General features: G+C 30.9%; 4 protein-coding genes across 4 annotated transcripts; 2 read left to right on the top strand and 2 right to left on the bottom strand.

Annotated features, from left to right (window-relative positions):
• Nucleotides 1-4415: 4415 nt before the first annotated feature.
• On the bottom strand, nt 4416-10571 carry LOC145752363 (uncharacterized). The gene is made up of 12 exons (XM_082568638.1): nt 10263-10571; nt 9553-10119; nt 9338-9424; nt 9080-9227; nt 8777-8883; nt 8400-8638; nt 7319-7569; nt 6706-6882; nt 6458-6607; nt 6136-6264; nt 4942-6027; nt 4416-4819 (listed from the first exon to the last, which is right to left on the bottom strand). Exons 1-12 carry the CDS (start codon nt 10527-10529, stop codon nt 4518-4520), a joined length of 3510 nt encoding a protein of 1169 aa, XP_082424764.1. The 5' UTR covers nt 10530-10571; the 3' UTR covers nt 4416-4517.
• A 3154-nt stretch (nt 10572-13725) lies between these two features.
• LOC145753187 (uncharacterized) lies at nt 13726-15633 on the bottom strand. The gene is made up of 4 exons (XM_082569587.1): nt 15261-15633; nt 14459-14575; nt 14210-14255; nt 13726-13980 (listed from the first exon to the last, which is right to left on the bottom strand). The coding sequence occupies exons 1-4, from the start codon at nt 15549-15551 to the stop codon at nt 13955-13957; spliced, it is 480 nt and encodes a 159-aa protein (XP_082425713.1). The 5' UTR covers nt 15552-15633; the 3' UTR covers nt 13726-13954.
• Nucleotides 15634-15952: 319 nt separating this feature from the next.
• LOC145753538 (uncharacterized) lies at nt 15953-17558 on the top strand. The gene is made up of 5 exons (XM_082569944.1): nt 15953-16355; nt 16413-16498; nt 16595-16731; nt 16841-16997; nt 17175-17558. The coding sequence occupies exons 1-5, from the start codon at nt 15953-15955 to the stop codon at nt 17556-17558; spliced, it is 1167 nt and encodes a 388-aa protein (XP_082426070.1).
• Nucleotides 17559-17785: 227 nt separating this feature from the next.
• On the top strand, nt 17786-20394 carry LOC145752765 (general transcription factor IIH subunit 3-like). Its single transcript, XM_082569099.1, has 5 exons — nt 17786-18010; nt 18338-18531; nt 18897-19019; nt 19478-19611; nt 19969-20394. The coding sequence occupies exons 1-5, from the start codon at nt 17820-17822 to the stop codon at nt 20254-20256; spliced, it is 930 nt and encodes a 309-aa protein (XP_082425225.1). The 5' UTR covers nt 17786-17819; the 3' UTR covers nt 20257-20394.
• The last annotated feature ends 237 nt before the right edge of the window (nt 20395-20631 follow it).

Below are 20631 nucleotides of genomic sequence, written 5' to 3'. Positions count from 1 at the left end.
ATTGGACCTGTGCAGTTCTCACGAAGCAATTATTTTTTAATTTAAAATTTTTTATTTTTTTTAAAACATTTATATGCAATATCATTGGCCAAAAATATCTTGTGACCTAATTAAACCCAAAATAAAAATTAGCTCTAACTTTTGTTCTACCAAAAATTTTTGCGAAATGTTTTATCTTGAATGTTAGTTAGGCCAATGTACGTCTAATAAAATATAAAATTTTAGGTTTTGAGATTTCTTAAAATTTTAATAAAAGTGTCATAACTTTTATGAATATTAATATTTTCAAAAAATATTTTGTGAACACGTTAATTGGACCTGTGCAGTTCTAAAAGAGCAATTATTTTATTGATTTAAAATTTTTTATTTTTGTCAAAAAATTTATATACAATATAATTGGCCAAAAATATCACGTGACCTAATTAAACCCAAAATAAAAATTAGCTCCAACTTTTGTTCTACCAAAAGTTTTTGCGAAATGTTTTATCTTGAATGTTAGTTAGGCCAATGTACGTCTAATAAAATATAAAATTTTAGGTTTTGGGATTTTATAAATTTTTAATAAAAGTGTCATAACTTTTATGAATATTAATATTTTCAAAAAATGTTTTGTCAACACGTTAATTGGACCTGTGCAGTTCTCACGAAGCAATTATTTTTTAATTTAAAATTTTTTATTTTTTTTAAAAAATTTATATGCAATATCATTGGCCAAAAATATCACGTGACCTAATTAAACCCAAAATAAAAATTAGCTCTAACTTTTGTTCTACCAAAAATTTTTGCGAAATGTTTTATCTTGAATGTTAGTTAGGCCAATGTACGTCTAATAAAATATAAAATTTTAGGTTTTGAGATTTCTTAAAATTTTAATAAAAGTGTCATAACTTTTATGAATATTAATATTTTTAAAAAATATTTTGTGAACACGTTAATTGGACCTATGCAGTTCTAACAGAGCCAATATTTTTTGATTTAAAATTTTTTATTTTTTTCAAAAAATTCATACGCAATATCATTGGCCAAAAATATCACGTGACCTAATTAAACCCCCAAAAAAATTAGCTTTAACTTTTGTTCTAATGAAAATTTTTGCAAAATGTTTTACCTTAAATGTTAGTTACGCCAATGCGCGTCGTCTACTTAAATATAAAATTTTAGGTTTTGAGATTTCATAAATTTTTAATAAAAGTGTCAAAACTTTTATGAATATTAATATTTTCAAAAAATATTTTGTGAACACGTTAATTGGACCTGTGCAGTTCTCACAAAGCAATTATTTTTTAATTTAAAATTTTTATTTTTTTAAAAAAATTCATACGCAATATCATAGGCCAAAAATATCACGTGACCTAATTAAACCCCCAAAAACTTAGCTTTAACTTTTGTTCTAATAAAAATTTTTGCAAAATGTTTTATCTTGAATGTTAGTTACGCCAATGTGCGTCTACTTAAATATAAAATTTTAGGTTTTGAGATTTCATAAATTTTTAATAAAAGTGTCATAACTTTTATGAATATTAATATTTTCAAAAAATATTTTGTAAACACGTTAATTGGACCTGTGCAGTTCTCACGAAGCAAATATTTTTTAATTTAAAATTTTTAATTTTTTTAAAATATTTATATGCAATATTATTGGCCAAAAATATCACGTGACCTAATTAAACCCAAAATAAATTAGCTCTAACTTTTGTTCTAATGAAAATTTTTGCAAAATGTTTTACCTTAAATGTTAGTTACGCCAATGCGCGTCGTCTACTTAATTATAAAATTTTAGGTTTTGAGATTTCATAAATTTTTAATAAAAGTGTCAAAACTTTTATGAATATTAATACTTTAAAAAAATGTTTTGTGAACAAGTTAATTGAACCTTTGCAGTTCCTTACAAAGCAATTATTTTTTTATTTAAAATTTTTTATTTTTTTCAAAAAATTTATATGCAATATCATTGGCCAAAAATATCACGTGACCTAATTAAACCCCAAAAAAATTAGCTCTAACTTTTGTTCTAATAAAAATTTTTGCAAAATGTTTTATCTTGAATGTTAGTTACGCCAATGCGCGTCTACTTAAATATAAAATTTTAGGTTTTGAGATTTCATAAATTTTAATAAAAGTGTCATAACTTTTATGAATATTAATATTTTCGTAAAATATTTTGTGAACACGTTAATTGTATCTGTGCAGTTCTCACGAAGCAATTATTTTTTAATTTAAAATTTTTTATTTTTTTTAAAAAATTTATATGCAATATTGTTAACTTAAATTCAAGATAAAGAAATTTGCAATAAAAAATTTTCGTTTTTAACAATTAAAAATATTATATTTAATGAATGCGCTTGAGGCTAACTTAAATACTAGATAATAAAAGAAATGCAAAAATATTTAAAAACAAAAAAGTTTGTGCAAATTTTTTATTCGACTAATTCCCTTATAGCAGTGGTCTTTATATGAATATATAATTGGTGAAAAAAATTATGGATATATGTTTTATTGATTTATAAAATGATCTGGAATAAAAATAAAAAACAATAAAACAAATTTTTGTGCTCATTAAAATGTGTTAACCCGATAATTGACTCGTCTTTTAAAATATTAACAATAATTTTTTTTTTGATAAATTTTTTTTTATATTTTGTGATTACGTAAGCAGAACTGTATGTGTTTTTAAAAAGTCTTAGTGGCCTAGTGGTAAAGACGTCTGACCTACGATCAAACATTTCGAGTTTGATTACCGCGGTTGTCCGCCTTAGATTAAAATTTTCATAAATTGTTGTTCAAGCGTCCTTCAACTAATAATGTACCCTTGAAAAAGTAGTGCCATAGAAACGCTTCAGTAAAAGAAGTTGTTAGTCAATTGAAGTCCAGGTGTTGCAGGTTCAAATCCTGCCAGATTCGAATCCTGTCTGTAAATTAAAGACAATAGTTGTTTATGCAACATTTAAAATCAAACTGTCAAATACAAAAATTCTGTAACTTTTGTTTTATTGATTCTAGACAAAAAATACTTCTGCTTAAGTCTTAGTTATAATATGATGATTTTTTTAATACAATTTCTGTCAAAACTCCCGCAATTCATTTTATAAAAACGGCTCTTGTGCATCATCTTGCGGTAAAAAAAACAAATTACAAAAATTAAAAAAAAATTTGTTTTAAATATTTAAAAAAAAAAAACACTTTCATTCTTTTGTAATTCACCTAAGCATCTTAAAAATCATTTTTTTTAACAAATTTCGGCGATATATTTTTTCCTTCAAAAACAGCGATTTTTGCATTTTCTACAAGAACCTTGGTGTTTTTGCTAAATTTGGCCAAAAACCGAAAAAAAAGTTTGTCCATTTTTATGCAAAAAAGGCATTTTCAGTCTATTTTAAGTCATCTAAACGTATTTAAAGTGGCCTAAATTATTTAAAAATCACGTTTTTATTAAAGAACAAAACATAAAAAAACGACTCTTGTGCATCATCTTGCGGTAAAAAACAAATTACAAAAAATAAAAAATAAAATATTTTTGAAACATTTTTTTTTAAATAACGCCTTTATTCTATTGTAAGTCACCTAAGCATCTTAAAAATCATTTTTTTTAACGAATTTCAGCGATATATTTTTTCTCCTAAAAACAGCGATTTTTTGCATTTTCTACAAGGGTATAATTTTTAGGAAAAAATTTTTTTCGTCGCCGAAAAAATGTTGTTTTTTGGCGATTTAAAAAAAAATATTGTCATAACTTTTTAATATTTTAAGTTTGTGTTTAAAAAAATATGCTCACTTTTTGAACAATATTGTTATTAAAAATAACATACCTTTTAAATGCAATTGGCGAATAATCCAAAATTCATAAATAATTCCAATCCAACATCCAGTATTTCTCAACACGAAGTTTAAATAGATGTACACTTAAACCAACTTATAAATTTTTTTGCTGTTAAAAATAGTAAAATTGATTCTATTTTGTATAAAACTAGCTGTAGTACAATGTAAGTTCTATTATCTTGTCTGCTAAGTTTTAAAACCAAAACAAACGTTACTTGCTTTAGGGGGTAAATAAAGACGAAACTTAAGTCCAGCTGTTTTTGTCCTCAGGTTCAAGCAAGTATTTTTATTGAACACAATAGAAATTATCAAGTTGATCTATTTGCGAGTTCTTTTAACTACATGGCTAGTCACTAAATTGATGCTATTTGGTAATTTTAACTAATTCAACCTGTAAAAATGTGCTTAATTTTAAGATCACTTTAATTTTTTTTATGTGCGTATGTGTATAACATATTTTAACTCTTCATGTTAATCTCACATATTTAAATCGTGTTAAATATTATTGAATGTGCTTTTCAAAACCTTGATTAACCCCTTTTTTCAAACATATATACCTCGTAAGCTATGTTAATTACGATAACCAATATTTCATATAAAAGTAAAGTTTAATAATAAACAAAAACAAATAATTAAAAAAATAGAAATATTTTAAACAATGAAGAAATCAAAGATAGCACCAACAAAATTTATCAGTAAGACTAAAAATCTGATTGATTCCCCGTCGGTAAATTGGCATTATTTTGTTGTACGACTTTCTTAATAACATACCCTGGGGCTGGGGTTAACCGAGGTGGGGCCGGGGTTAGTTTAGGCAGAGCGGGTAATGTTTTTGATAAAGATGGCATTGTTTTTGATATGTCTGGACTGCTTCGTGGGTCATATAAAACAGGGGTTGGTATTTTTGGGGTCGGTAAAGGTGGGGTAATGGTCCTGGGGGTTGTTGTTGTCGTTGTTACTTTGTTGTTGTTGGAAAGTCTGGGGTCATAGGAAACAGTGGAAGCTATTGAGAAAATAAAAATTGTTTTAATTAAACAAAAACTAAAATATTTTTGATTAACTAACACTTAGCAACACAAAAAAAATTTTTTACAAAAAAGTATAAAAAAAATCTAAAAAATTAACCTGTTGAGTTGGGGGAAGCCCCAGAGGTGATAAATCTTGGGTCATACGGTGCCACAACAACAGGGGTTGACACTTTATCCTCATTTTTCGGTGACGTCACGACAGTGGGTTCTTGTTTATGCAAAGGTGAGTCATGACTGGCCCGAAGTAATTTGGGTAAACTTGATACATCTTCGCTGCTACGGATGATTGGTTTTGGTTTTGGAACAGGAGGGGTGATGGGGGGTGTTTTTAAAGGGGTTCTGTCAGATAGTTTTGCTAGATCAAGATTAAGTTCTGGCAAGCTAGGGATAGCAGAAATGGAAGGGGGTTTCACTAATAAAGCAGAGGGTTTTTGGGGAATAATTGAAGATTTTGAATTCGGGGTTGTGGAATTGTTTCTTGTTATTGATGACGACCTGCCCCTTAATCGAGGGTCATTCGGTTTAATTTTAACCCTGGGGTCATTTAATAATGCTTGTCTAGCAAGTCGTGGGTCTCTTTTTTCGGTTGGTTCCGGTTTTACCCCCTCCGAGGATAAAGTTATTTTAAGTCCAGGCAATTTGCTTGGCCCGTTTATGACAATGTCTTTACTGAATGGCGGTAGTTGGCCTTTAAAATACATTTTCTTTTGTCCAAATAATCGACTTAAGGTTATCCTCGGGTCGGGGTGAGTAGAATGAACAGAATCAACATTTTGTTTCGCAACAAGTGGGATTGTTGCAGGTTCTTTGTTCAATTCACTCGACGACAACTTTCGTCGTATCGCGGTGTGATGTCCGTGAGCCGGCGATTTCATGGAAGAGTGACTCGGACTCACGTCGCTACTCGTGCTACTCTTTCTATCACGATGATGACTTGGCTGTTGCCGTGGCGGTGACATCATTGTTTTTGGTGACTCGTGACTTCGTGATTGTGAAACTGATGTTGGAAGGTTGATAACATTTGCAACTTTTGAGAGCAAGTTTGTGTCGACGTTTGAGTTCGATTTTGTTTTGTTCGACATCATTTGGATAATGGATTGTGCCGACGAGGATTTTGATTTGGTTCTGGATGAGTGGTTTTCATCTTCATCGCTTGAGTAGACCCAGTTGTCTCCAGAATTTCCTAAAAAAAATAAAAAATTGAAAAAAAAATGAAATTTTAAAAATAAAAATTATAGACTTTTGTAATTGACCAGTTTTTATAAAAGTAGTTTTTTAATAAATAATTCACCTTTTCCATTACTTTGGTCTTCACTTAATTTGCCCTCATTCGATAAAGTTCTTTTTTGGTTGATTCTCATGAAAAGAGCTTTTTGTTTGGCTGGCAAAAAGTCAGGAGCTTTCACGTTAGGCTCAGATTCTAAATTCAGGTATTTAAAATCAGTTTTGAGTTTTAATAATTGATGTGTTAAATTAAAGTAGAAATTTAAGTAAAATTAAACAGTAAAAATTTATTAAAAGCCTTTATATTATACAAAAATATGGGTAAACAGAACTGTTGTATTGCTTCTATAAAGTAATAAATCTAAAAAATTTAATTTTTATTCTAGTACCTGTTATGACATCATCATCCTGTCGTATGACATCATTATGGCATCTTATAATGTCCTCTTCCTCTTTGATTACTTCCTCCTCTTCATCGTCATGATGATCTTCCGGATGTTGATCCACCTTAGGGGAGGAAGATTGTTTCTGAGATTTTTCTGCAAGAAAAAAATTTAAAAAATCAGAAATTTTTTTTAAGTTAATATAATTTAACTTACATTAAAAATAAAGTTTTTACCCCCAAAAAAGTGCTTACCGATATTTTCTGTCTTGGCGATTGGTTCTTCCTTAGCTATATTAGGAGTGGGTAGCAATCCGACAGAATTATTCTTGTTTCCGTAGAAATTGTCGTAGAAGTTCTTACTACTTGGTTGTTGTTGTTGCTGTTGTAGCATAACTTGTTGTCGTTGAATCCAGGGGGGAGTAACACCTCCTAAAATATATAAAAAATTGTCATTATTTCATTTACTTAAAAATATTAGGCATATACATGTAGTACTATATACACATTGAATCAGCAGTTTGACCCTGACATTGTGGTCTAGTGGTCAAAACACTTGGCTTTACTACATAAGGTCCTGGGCTCAATCCCTCCTGCTTTCATGCTGTAGCACCTCTTAGTAAAGCCCTATTAATGATATAAACTTCTGCTGAGCCTATAATTAATCAGCAGATCAATTATGGGCACTTATAATTTATATTATCTCAAACAGTCAAAGACAATTTGAGACTGGGTCGGAGTAACTAATGTTACTCTATGTTTAGGATGTGAAGTTCACCTTTTAACATCGAGGACAAATAAATACGACAAAAAAATGTACATTCTGAAGTATGTATATTAGCATTTTTTTTAAATATCTTTTTTGTACCTGTAATTGCTGTCATTCTGGCTGCAGCTTGCATTTGAGGGGTTGGTATCATCATAGGGCCATGGGGGACAATTGGGGGTGGAAAGGGTGGCATAATTGGAGGCATGGGGGTTGGTAGTAACCCATTACCTTGGGGTAAGGGTAGCATGTTTACAGGGGGTGGGGGCCGATCAAACAAAGGGTTATTCATCCCTATGGCAACCTGGTGAGCTTCTAATTCTTCATCAGTCATTGTGATAGAAGCAATTGAACTACAATTTAAAAAAAAAATTTATTATTTATTTATCCTCGATATAAAAAGGTCGACTCCCTGACCTAAACATAAAGTAACATCAGTTACCCCGACCCAATTTCGAGTTGCCTTTGGAAGTTTGGGATATCATAGATTATAATTGCCCGATAATTATGCTACTGATTATTGGCTGGCTTAGCAGGAGTTTATACCGCTTATAGCGCCTTACGTAAGGGCACTACAGCATAAGAGCTATAGGGATCAAACCCATGACCTCATGTAGTCAAGCCATGTGTTCTTAGCGCTACACAATGCTGTCGGTTAATTTTTTCAAATACAAACAAAATTTATAAAAATATAAAAGTTGTAACTGCTGGTATTTAATTTATATACTAGTTAAGTTTTCCTAATATAATTCTGTAAGCCTAGCGTCTTTATTCTACTTAAATATTAAATTTTTTTTACCTGACAAACATATTGAAAGGCATAAGAGGTAATTTTCCCGTTTTCCAACTTTTCTTATTTGGTGACTTTTCTATCTCACTGACAATATATAAAACTATCTTATCAGCTGTTTTATTATAGGCAATGTATTGCCACTGTATTGGATATAACTATAAAAAGTCATTGAGACTCTTGATCAGATCATGCTAATTATATGTCTGATATTTTTTTTATATTTGTTACTAAACTTATTTTAAAAGTTTTATACACTGATAATATATAGTCTGATACCTAACTAAATATTGCTCAATTTAAATCCTAAAACTAAAAACTGTTTGTAAAGAACTTAATTAGATTACATAAACTACAAATTTAAAAAATAAATAAATTTAAAAAAATTTTTACCCGCTGTCAATTTTTTTCTGAAAATCTGATGTTGGGCTCACATCAAGATCTAACAGTGATTTTAGGGTTCCACCACTAGCAGGCATACTCATCTGGTTGCCAGGAGTAACCCCGGGTACTGCACTAGGGGGTGTTGGTAGCAGACCATGACCTGGAGGGGGTTTTTGAAGGGGTTTGATTCCCGCTTTTTCAAGTTCTTCCCTCTCTTTTTTGTCTTCGGCTGTAAAGGTTTCTTTCATCTAATAATAAAAAATTATATTTATTTTTAATAAAAATTTATATTTTTCAAATTTAATTAAATTAAAAATTTTATTAAGACATTTTTTTCAATTAATTTTTTTACGAAAATATTTTTTTGAAAAAAATTTTGTGCTCACTTTTTGTATGATGTCTTTAGTTGAATCATTAGGAGGGTCGTGAGAAAATCGACAAGTTGCTTCAGAAAAACAATTTCCAGTATGAAAATACTTGCAAGGGTAATCTTGTGTGAACAAAAATGGGGAGAATTAAGGAAAAAAACTCAAATTTAATTTGTGTTTTGGTCCAAAAAATTTATTTAAATTTATAGCTTAGTTTTTTTGTAATATGTTTAAACTAATTTAATTTTAAATCCAATAATCACTCAGTAAACTTTAAGTTTTTTTAGAAATAATAGATAAGTTTGTAATAATAAAGGATATCATGCATGTAAGTGCAGTTGTTGCCATGGTGACAGTGGCCAGCCAAATAATATTGACACAATTCGCCATTTTTCTTTGGTTTCGAGTTGGTTGAACTATTGTTGTCAAATCTACTGCGAGAATTTCGTGAGTTTGAAAACTTGTCACTCTGAATCAAAAAAAAAAGTTATTATAGTAAATATATTATGACACTTCGTTAAAGTCTATTTTAGTTAATAATATATATGTTTGGATTACACTTATAAATATTTGATTTACCTTTGTTTTTTCATCTTCATTTTCCTTTCTTTCTTCTTCTCTATTTGACCTCCTATTTCTAGTCGAGCTTTGCCGCCTTCGTTCAAACTAAATTAAAAAAAGGTCATTTACAAATAATATTGTTGGATATAGCAATTATAACCAAGCCTTTGATGTGTAATAATAATAATAATAATGTATCTGCAACAAAAACGAAAAAAAACAACAATTCCTACCGATGATGAATTTTTGTGGCCTCTATTTCTGTCATGTCTGTTTGTATTTGAATCATTGTTTCTTCTCTGGCGCTGTGAGTTATTATACCCACTGTAGTAATCATCATTATCAGGTTCTTTACCATTTTTGCTTTCATTCACATTTTCAGCTTTATCAGTTAAACTGTTCTTTTTGTAGCTTTTGTACTGGGCCAAATGTGACTCAAAGTCGCTATAATATGAATCAGAGCCAGAAGAATATTCTTCTTGCGGTTGATTTTGCTGTTGCTGCTGATAATCATTAGTTTCATATGCACCATAATTGTCCATCATATTGTTTTGTGTAGAGTAAGGGTTGTACACCGAGTATTCTGTATCAGCATATGTGTTTGAACCGTAAGAGGCATAGTTACTGTATGTGTCTTGTTCTGATGGCAAGGGTGGTGATAAAGAGCTTTTGTGAGAAGTTTGATAATCGTTGGGAGTCTCGATATCGGGTGACGAGCTGCTGCGATCTTTTCTGGAGTGCTTTTTTCTACGTTTCTTTTTCTTAGATGGACTGTCACCACCTTCATTAGCATCATCCCCCTTTTAAGGAAAAATATTTTTTGTTTTTAAGAACAATTAAAAATTAACACAGCTCTTAAGTAGAATTGTACTAGTAAACTTAAATAACCAAAGTTAATATTCCCAGCATGATTTCCGATTTATTTTTTAAATAAATAAGTTACCTTTCGCTTTTTATGTCTGGACTTCTTTTCTTCATCTTTTTCTCGTTTTTTCTTCCGCTTGTGATGTGATCGTTTGTGGTGTTTTTTCTTTTCATCCTCTTCCGAGTTTTCCTCCTCATTCTCTTCTTCTTTTACCTCCTCTTCAACTGGCTCTGGGATGTCTTCCTCATCTATTTCACCATCCTCCAGAATTTCTCCTTCCTCCTCGATGATTTCTTTTGTGTCAAAGTTTAAAGATTCGGTTTGAACAGTTTCCATGCTTAACATTTTATTTTAAAGCAACTTTTTATATCAATTTATACATGTGTGTACACCTTGGAAAAAGTGATTTTATTAGTAAACTGATAGCTATATTGTTTAAGTATTTATAAACTCTTAAAAAAAAATGAATTAAATAAAAGGGTTTATTGAGTGGATATTGCCACACTTTTGGGTAGAGCCTTTTAATGCATTTAATTAACTGTTAAATAGTTTAGCTTAAATTTAAACTGGGCTTGTATAAGATAAAATGGGCTTCTATTTAAAGTGAATAGGTAGTTCTAAACGGTTGTATAGATGCCTGTACCATAACAGACATAAAATTTTAAATACTGCAAAATTTTTACAAGATGTATTGTTTTTAAAAGACAACATAGCACCCCTAACTGGACCTAAATAGAAAAAAAATTGTCAATTTGTAAGACACATTTGTTTGCTTTTAATGTTTAAATGTAAAGAAGATAGTTTTTATAAGTTTTGCATGGTTGGATTACGGTTTTAATTTTATTAATATAAGAGCATTGTAATGTTTTGTTGTTCAAATTTAAGGTGTCAATAATAAATATTTGACTAAAAAAACGATAATACGATTTAGGTAACTAAGAATAATTCAAGAGGGTTGTATAGGTTAATTTGTATAAAAATATGTAATAGAATCACTGGAATTTGGAATTAACTACAAAAGTCAACTTGAAACAGCCACAAACCCATAGTGATTAATGCTATTTTAATAAATAGTTAACCGTTTGGATATATAGTAATGTTTAGTATTAAAACAGATTAAGTGATGCTAAAAAGCTAGACCCTGCCTAACGATTTTAATCCCGAAGCAGGCGCTGTGGCACCATTTTGGCATGACAACTCACTTTAAGAGAAACAAAGAGAAAGAGAATTTTTAACGACACGCGTCTTCTCTCGTTTGCCTTTTTTCTGCCAGGGGCGGTCGCAAAGGAATTAGGGAGGGAGGCTGTATTCATAATTTTACTTACCTTCGATTTTCATACTTAACAATATTTCATATTAATCGTTGATTGTTGTTATCTTGTATATCCATTTATTTATTATTTAAAAATTAACCTATATTATAGTTAATAAAACGCTAAGTTACTTAGTCAATAGAACGTAACAGCTTTAACAGTGTCATGCCCTGTAGATTTTCACGAATGTTGCCGTTAAAAAACTGACAAACCGCCATCTTTGTTCTTTACAAAACTTGGGCATTAAAATTCAAGTAACACACGAATTAAGAGAAAAAATAAGAGCTTTTCTCTGTTTTCAAAACTTCAGTTAATACTCCGTTAACCATGTAACTTTTTAGGTTGTTTTTGCGAGTATTTTTACCTTACTTTGAATTTCTTTAAAGTTAATGCTGCTTTAATAAATCAATTGCATACAATGAATGTAATACAAATAAGGGCCGACATGGTTTTCGCATTTGAAAATCGAAATTACTTACCGGACTGTATGAATAATTAACGATCGCGCAACTTATTGAAATCAAAATTATAACCGACATTTTAAATTGGGGGTAAAATTTAACATTCAATTTCTGTGTGGCGTGTCATGTAACGAAATATTATGACATCATTAAAAACTATTGTTTGATATAATAATAAACATGGTATTTAAAAATGTATGTCGGTTTTTTATTATTTATTTTATGTTTAAAAATTAAAATGGTTAAATCGTTAAGTTTGTGCGCTGTGCAATGCCGGAAAGTTAACGGATTATAGCTTCGTTGTGTCGCAGTTAAATGTTAAAAAATTGTGGTATAGTCGCAGTAGATGACCCATTTATTACATTTTAGAAATACTAAGCCCTTTATCAGACTACGCTAATTCGTCAACTGAAACGGATTAATTAATCTTCTAACGGTTAAAATGTGGGAAACTAACTTGGTCTTTAGCCTTTTAAACCAACAAAAACAGCTTTTTAATGTTAAATGTCTTCCGATTTTACCGAAAAGTTGGTTAAATTTGGTGTCATTTGTTACGTACCTTTAACTTAACTTTTTACGGGTCCAAGCTTTAAAAACACAGTTAACTTTTACAGTGTAAAACATTAAATAATAAATTGATACAGCAAAAATATCCTTTGGATTATTCTATAGTTCAATAAATCAAAGCAATACTAATTTCAAATACGTGATATTCTAAGCCCCAAAGCAAAATCGAGTACAGTTTAATCTTTACAAACAGCCGTTCACAGTTGCGCAACATTTCGCAAACAAAGAGAAACCAGTTAATAGCAGGAAATGTGAACGCGTAACGACCACGTGACCGCGTCCTAGTTTTCTATTGGCTTACAGCCACGCTACGCCTTGCTGTAATTGCGTGACGTCATATCACAACCGTGTTGGTACCCGTAGAAAAATGGCGTCTACTCTACAAGGCCGCTTCAAGCAAGACGAAACAAACGCGCCGAAATTACACTTTTTATTATCTAATTTGTACAACAAAACATCGCACTAGCTTAACAATGCTTTTAAGTATCTTAAACGTAAGTTTAATAAACATTTTATGCCAATTTAACGCAGTAAATTTAAGTTTAAAATCTATAATCTACCGCTTCGTTGCGACTTCGTTTCGAAACACAATTTATGTATTTTCTTTGTTTAAAGCATCATTAACATTAAGTCCATTCTAAAGTTAATATTACAATTTTACAAAAAAGTGATGATATAGCACAAACCTCTGCCTACAGTACTTATGAGGAGTTTGTGTTTTAGATAATAATAACTTGCTAGATACATTTTAAAACTTGTGAAATATAAAACACAGCAAAAGTAAACGGGTCGACAACTTCGAACTGTTCTCGGACAATGTCGTCACTCGAATGATTTATGTAGAGAGAAGCACGCGCATGCGCACTTTGCTCGAGCGGCGCGCTAGGAGAAAGAAAGAGAAAGGGGAGAAAATGGAGTGGGAGGCGTCAGACTTTGCGCCTTTTTCTTTTTTATCAGGTTGCGTTTAGAAAGATTCCTTTCATGCAGCTGTTTTTGCCATGATTTTAATTTTAACACCGTTTATATCGATTAATTACTGTAATAAACAATTCTACATTAAAGAACTTGCTTAAACCCTTGACACTTCTTGTAAATTAACCCAAATAAACTGCACCCTTTATGCTTTCAATTTTGTGATAATAATTCTCTTTTTTGCGATACCCGAAAACATAAACTTGACAATTTTTATTTGTTGCGAATCTTGTATTGTATTTTCATGTAAATAAATATGCAACGACAATTTATTTGTAAGAAGCTTTACACCTTTGGTAGTGTTCAAATACCGTGTTAGAAGCGTCGAAATGCAACAAAAAGTCATCATGATAAAACTAGTATTAAGTAAAAAACGACTTTTGCGATTATTTTTTTTTTATTTATTTGGTACCAAATACTGAAATTGAAGTCTTCAAACAAGCATACAAAACGTTTTTTAATAAGATTCGCACAACTGTAAACCTGAAAAATACAAAACGGTTTTAGAAATTGGACTTTTATGTAAATTAATCCGACTACAAATCACTTAATAGGCGCTTAACAGCACATTCTAGCGGTAGAGAAAAAGTAACGTTTTTTTAAACAGTGTTTTCTCTTAACCTTAGGATGGCTCAAAATATAATCAAAAACAAAGAAATTTTATAAACATTTTATATAAGGCACTACATAAAAATTACAAAATCTTAATTACCAGTACAAATTTCATAAGAAAAATTTGAAGCATACACATGATCGACCTGTAAAAAAATATATTGTTCATGTTTAATAACCGGGTGTCAAGGACAAAAATAAACCACATTTTTTTAAAACAAAGTTTCTGATTATGTAGATAACACTATCGGGTAAATATATTAAAAAAGTAGCAAAGGAATCCCAAGATTTGAGGGTTTAAATGTTTCCTTACTTAGTTGTGTTTTTATACACAAAATAATATTTATACCTGATCCCCAGCAATATATATTGGATCACTATTTTGAAGTTTGGTCTTTAACTTTGCTAAAGCGTCCTTATCTTTAAACATTATTTTTGCAATTCCTTTTGGGAATCCATTCTGGTTCTGCAATTAAAATATATATTAGGATTTCATTAAAACATTAATATGTTACCGTCGGTTTGGTTGTCTTATAGTTTGAAGTTAAATAAATATGTTTAAGTTTTCACCGGCAGCGTGGTGTAGTGGAAAGAAGACCTGTTACATCACACATGGGGTCGTGGGTTCAATCCCCACTGATCTCATGCTGTAGCGCCCTTGAGTAGGGCGCTATAAATGGTATGAACTCCTGCTGAGCCAGCACTTAATCAGCAGTATAATTATTGGGCAATTATAATCTATAACATCCCAAACTGCTAAAGGCAACTCGAGACTGGGTCGGAGTAACAGTTGTTATTCTATTTTTAAGTCGCACATTCGACTTTCCCACATCGAGGATAAAAATATATATATACAAAAAAAGCCATAGTGCATTACTATGCAAAATTTTAGGTTAAATTTTCATTGCTTCTATGCTAAAACACTCTTGGGTAAGGTGCTAAAATTGGTATGAACTCCTGCTGAGCCAAAACCAATTTGCGGAATATTTATAAAGCAATTAGAATAAATAAAACAATAAAAACTGATAATATTAACTAAAAAATGGGCAGGTGCAATCATTGTTACTGCCACTTTTTTTCTGAGCTCAAAAGTTTACCTTTTTTGTATTAAAAAAAATAAAAACAAGAAAATAATATAAAACAAAACTTACAAAGGGGTATTGAATATCTAAAATATCACCATATTCTAAAAATGCATCTTGTATATCATTTTTATCCGCATACCATTGTACAGGATAAGCAACAATTGTAGATTCAGGGTGTTTTAAAGCACATTCTCTAAAGAATAGCAGCATTTTTTTTTCATTTTTAAGCTCTGCGGGTATTTCTATCGTATTAGGTCTAGTTGAAAATAATCGTCTGCTATTTTGATACGAGAAAAGTACGGTAGGCAATTTTTTGACCATACAGAAATCTAAGCCTCGCCGAATTACACTGGCCATATTAAATATCACTTAAGCAGTACACAGTAAATTGAAAAAAGCAATAAAAACCTAATATTTAATGCATAGATAACATTTCAAAACGCGCACGTGCTTTTTGTAAAAGAATAACAAAATCAAGAATGTTACTTAAATGTGTCCGAAATGACAACCATGTCATAAAAAGAGTGTAAGTTCAAAAATAAAGGCCTTGTTGTATAAATTACTATAAAAAAATATATTTTAATTTAAAATAGTAAAAAACTTAGCATTGAAACCAAATTTAGCTACAACTACAATACTTGAAGGCTAAAATAACAACAAACACAAATTTTTGTTTATAATTTCCGTTAATAGTTGTATTTTATATTTTATACTACTAGGTTCCGGTTATCACAGATTTGAATTTATATGAGATAAATATGTATAAAGTAAAGGCATTTGGCTGCATTCTATTCTGCACTATTGTAATGTACATTATATTAGCTAAAACAGAAATTAAAAAATTGCCAAGCTTTTTCAGTTACAAACTTTACGAAGAAAATACAGAAGAAATAAGTGATCTAGCAGCACCAAACTGTAGTAAGAGTCCTGTGCACAATTACACAATTTGTAAATTGTTGCCCTTTTCCAGTACAAAATGTGGTTTTACATTTAACATTAAAGACAAAAGTGGAATTATGTATAAAGTACCGAACATCGTACATTTAATTTGGTTTGGAAATATGACTTTTAAATTTTATAATTATCTTGCTATTAGATCAATAGCAAGTGTGCAACACCCCGAAAAAATCATTTTATACTACAGCGCAGAGCTGCCTTTAGGTAAGGCATAGCATTAACTAAACCTTGCTATATTTATTAATATGCCTTTGTTATCAGGCCCTTTATGGGAAAGAGCGATGAATGAAATAAACTGTATCGAATTAAAGAAAACTAAAGAGCCCAATATGGTACTAGGAGTTTATGTAAGCCAGTTATCCATTAAAGTTATAACCCAAAAATGTTTTAAAATTAGATTATTCTAAAACATCTATTTTTACATAGCTTACTTAATTTTCAAGGTTGAAGATACGATGGCAAGAACCGATCTAGCACGGATTGAAATTCTTATTAAAAATGGGGGAATATATTTAGATTTGGATGTTATTGTCCTTAAGACGTTCGACCCACTAAGAAAATACCCAATCACATTAGGAAGGTGAAGTTTACCTTTTTAATTTGACAAAGTTATTTAATGGATTAATTAATGTAAAATAGAAAAACTATTGGCTATAATATAAATTTAAAGATTATTAATCATTTTCTAGGTCTGTCCCAGGCAATTTTAATTTAGGAATTGTATTAACCGAGCCTAGAAACAAATTTCTGATTGCATTCCGAAAAGAGTATCCGACCAATTTCCAAAACAGATATTTTCGACAATTCACTACCGGATTTTTAAGAGCATTTTATTATCAAAACGAGGTTATAAACACCTTATATTTAATATCTTTTTTTTAATAGTAATAAAAACTGTACTACAGCATGGAAGCATTGGGAATCAAACTAAGGACCTGATGTAGTAAACCCAAGTGTTTCAACCACTACACCAAAGCTGTCAATTTATTGTAATTTATGTAACAATTTTGTTTGTTTGTAAAGTTTTCAGTTCATATAGAAGAAACCACGATTAATAGACCGCATCACTATATCGAGGAAGACGGTGGTAACCTAGCAACGACGACAAGTCATATGGATATCTCAGACAACTACTGTTTACATCTACATCCCAACTCTAAACCCCTGCGTTATGCTATAGACACGGGGCAACTAAGCCCTTATATTTGGGAATATAACGAATGGTTTTTACGTAAAGCTGACTGTACTTATGGTGCAGCTGCCAGGGTTGCATTGTTCGGTTTCGAAGATTTGGTTTTTCTAGAAGGAGATTGGATTTTTGATAGGCGACCGACTTTTAAAATTAAACAATTCCCGCCAGAAACAAATAAGACAGTTATTCCAAATCAGCAATTTAACCCAACGTGATTTGATTAAAATTCAGCCCTTTAAAACGTTTTTATTCAGTTCAAATACAAAAAACGTTAACTTTTTAAGTTTTTTTAATAACTGGTATTCTTTAGTTTTTAAATATAGAATTTTAGGCGACCTCTTGCGCCATCTCGCGTATAAAAAAACGCGCGATTAAATTTAGGTGTTTTCCCTATTACGGATCGCAAATAGACAACGTGGTATCACAACAAAGTGAATATAAACCCAGAAATAACTTTAATTCTACTTAACTAAAAAATGGAAGCAGAAGATAGACAACTTCTTGTCGTAATATTCGATGTAAACCCAGTTTGGTGGGGATTAAAAGGTTTACAAGGGCAAGGCCAGATCACGCGATGTTTAGACAGTCTTCTGGTCTTCGTAAATTCATATTTAATGCTACGCCATGATAATAATCTGGCAATGTTAGCAAGTCACTCTACAAAAAGGTTAAATATTGTTTATATTTCAGAAAAACAAGGTTAAAATGCGTGCTCTGGCATTTAACCTTTAGTTTAATATATGGTGTAGTGGTCAGAATATTGACTTTACTACATGGGGTCTTGTGTTTGATACCCACTGCTTTTATGCTGTAGCACTCTAAAGTAAGGCGCTAAATTTGATACGTACTTCTGCTGAATCAAAACCGACTTTTATATCTATAACATCTAAAACTGCCAAAGGCAACTCAAGATTGGGTCGGGATAACTAATGTTACTCATTATCTTTATAATGCATACTCTATATACATTGTACTCTTCTTTTACATTTTACAGTGTTTTTCTTTACCCTTCTTCCAAAACAACCCAACACGACTTACAAAAAAACCAAGATTGTCGATATGAACATTTTGCAAAAGTGGACAATTCAGTTATTTCAGATTTTCAAGATTTGATGAGGAATGGTTGCGATGAAAAAGATATCAAAAAAGATTCTATGATTGCTGGGTCGATGGCGATGGCCATGTGCTGTATCCTTTAGTTAACTTTTTATTATTTTAAAGAACAAAAGTGATTTTATTTTCTGTTTTTGACATGGTGTAGTGGTTAAAATACTTGTCTATACTACCAAAGGTCCTGGGTTCAAACCCCACTACTTCCATCTCATAGCACTCCTAAGTAAAGTGCTTTAAATGGTATGAACTCCTGCCAAGCTAAAAACTAATTAGCAGGGTAAATATTAGGTAATATAAAAAGAAAACTCAATCCTGGGTTGGGATAATAATTGTTATTTTATGTTACAGAAGACAGCACTTCTACCTTAAAAACTAATAAATATAAAAATTTAGCAGTTAAAACAGAATTCTTTCCTTAACTTAAGCCTTCCTTTAAATAGATATAAACAGGGTTAAAAGAGAACTAACTTCCCGGTTGAAATTACATCCAAGAATATTAATTGTTAAAGCAGCCGATGATGCTACTTCACAGTATATGAGTTTCATGAACGTTATATTTGCAGGTCTTAATACTCTGTCTATTACTATTATAAAGAAAAATGTAAAAAAACAAACTATTTTCACTACATGAGGTCCTGGGTTCAATCCTCACTGCTCTCTTGCTCTAGTGCCTTTGAGTAAGGTGCTATAAACGGTATGAAGTCCTGCTGAGCCAACACTTTTTTTTTTTTTTTTGTATATATCTTTATCCTCGATGTGGGAAAGTCGAATGCGCGACTTAAACATAGAGTAACATAAGTTACTCCGACCCAGTCTCGAGTTGCCTTAATCAGCAGCATAACTTTCAGGCAATTATATTTAATAATACCCCAAACTGCCAGGCTAACTCGAGACTGGGTCGGGGTAACGGATGTTACCCTATGTTTTGGTCGTGAAGTCGACCTTTCATATCAAGGATAAATAAATATAAAAAATTAGCTGCTGTACCATCAATAAATTTGATTTTTTTTTTGATTGACAGCCCAAAAAGAAGGAGTGGTAATTGATTCCTGTGTACTGGGTGAAGATTCTGGGTTATTACAACAAGCATGTGACATGACCGGTGGTCTTTATCTTAGGGTCACAAACCAAGAGTCCTTACTTCAATATTTATTAGTAAGATTACCAATCCTTTTCAAAATATTTCGAAGAATTTTTTACCCAATTACTTTTGGGCCAATAAAATTTTTTTTTTAGTTGAATTTTTTATGAAAAGATTGATATCACAGCCAAGCATAGATCATTTTTTTTCACACTTATTAATTCTCGACCTAAACATAAAGTAACATCAGTTTACCTGACCTAGTCTCGAGTTACCTTTGGCAGTTTGGGACATTATAAGTTATAAATGCCCGCTAACTATAAGCTGCTAAAGCACCTTACTTAAGGGCGCCACAGCATAAGAGCAGTTAGGATAAGTGTTCTGACCACTACATAATGATGCCGGTTTTTTATATTGGCTAATATTTTTAGACTGCCTTTTTAACTGATGCAGAAATGCGCAAAGAAAACTTAGTCCTATCACAAAACAGTCAAAGTGCTGGTGTGGATTACAGAGCTGCTTGTTTCTGCCATCGGAACCTCGTTGATGTTGGTTTCGTGTGCTCAGTTTGTCTCTCCATATTTTGTCAGTATAGTCCAATTTGCTCCACCTGTGAAACTGTTTTTAAACCACCGCCAATGTCTTTAAAAGGGAGAAGAAAACGAAAAGGGATGCAAAGTAGATCCTCATCTCCATATACAGAAGGAATGTTAAAATAAATTTGATTTTCATGAAAAGATTGATATCACAGTCATGTATAGAGTAAATTTTTTATTGGAAAATGCCAAAAAATTATTTGCTGAAATTTGTGTTTTTTATTTTTTGTCTTAAATATGGTTTGGTGCAGTTATTTATTACAAACACTGCTTAATACAAAATATTCTAACTTGCATTTGTTATTAGGCAAAATAAAATCATAATTTTTTTTCATTAGTTGTTATATAGATTTTAAAAGCAGTGTAAAGAGTTTAACTACACAACCCTATTTTGAAGTAAAATATGTAACCTCAAACCAGTTCAAATTTAGATATTATGAACCTGGTATATTCCACTATAATTAAGCTGCTAAAATGTTTTTGACTCAAGTTTGTACT

The sequence above is a fragment of the Corella eumyota genome, chromosome 5 (assembly GCF_963082875.1).
Source record: "Corella eumyota chromosome 5, kaCorEumy4.1, whole genome shotgun sequence".
NCBI classification, from domain to species: domain Eukaryota; kingdom Metazoa; phylum Chordata; class Ascidiacea; order Phlebobranchia; family Corellidae; genus Corella; species Corella eumyota.
Note: the sequence above shows the minus strand (reverse complement) of the source record. Positions and strands in the feature narration are given on the sequence as shown.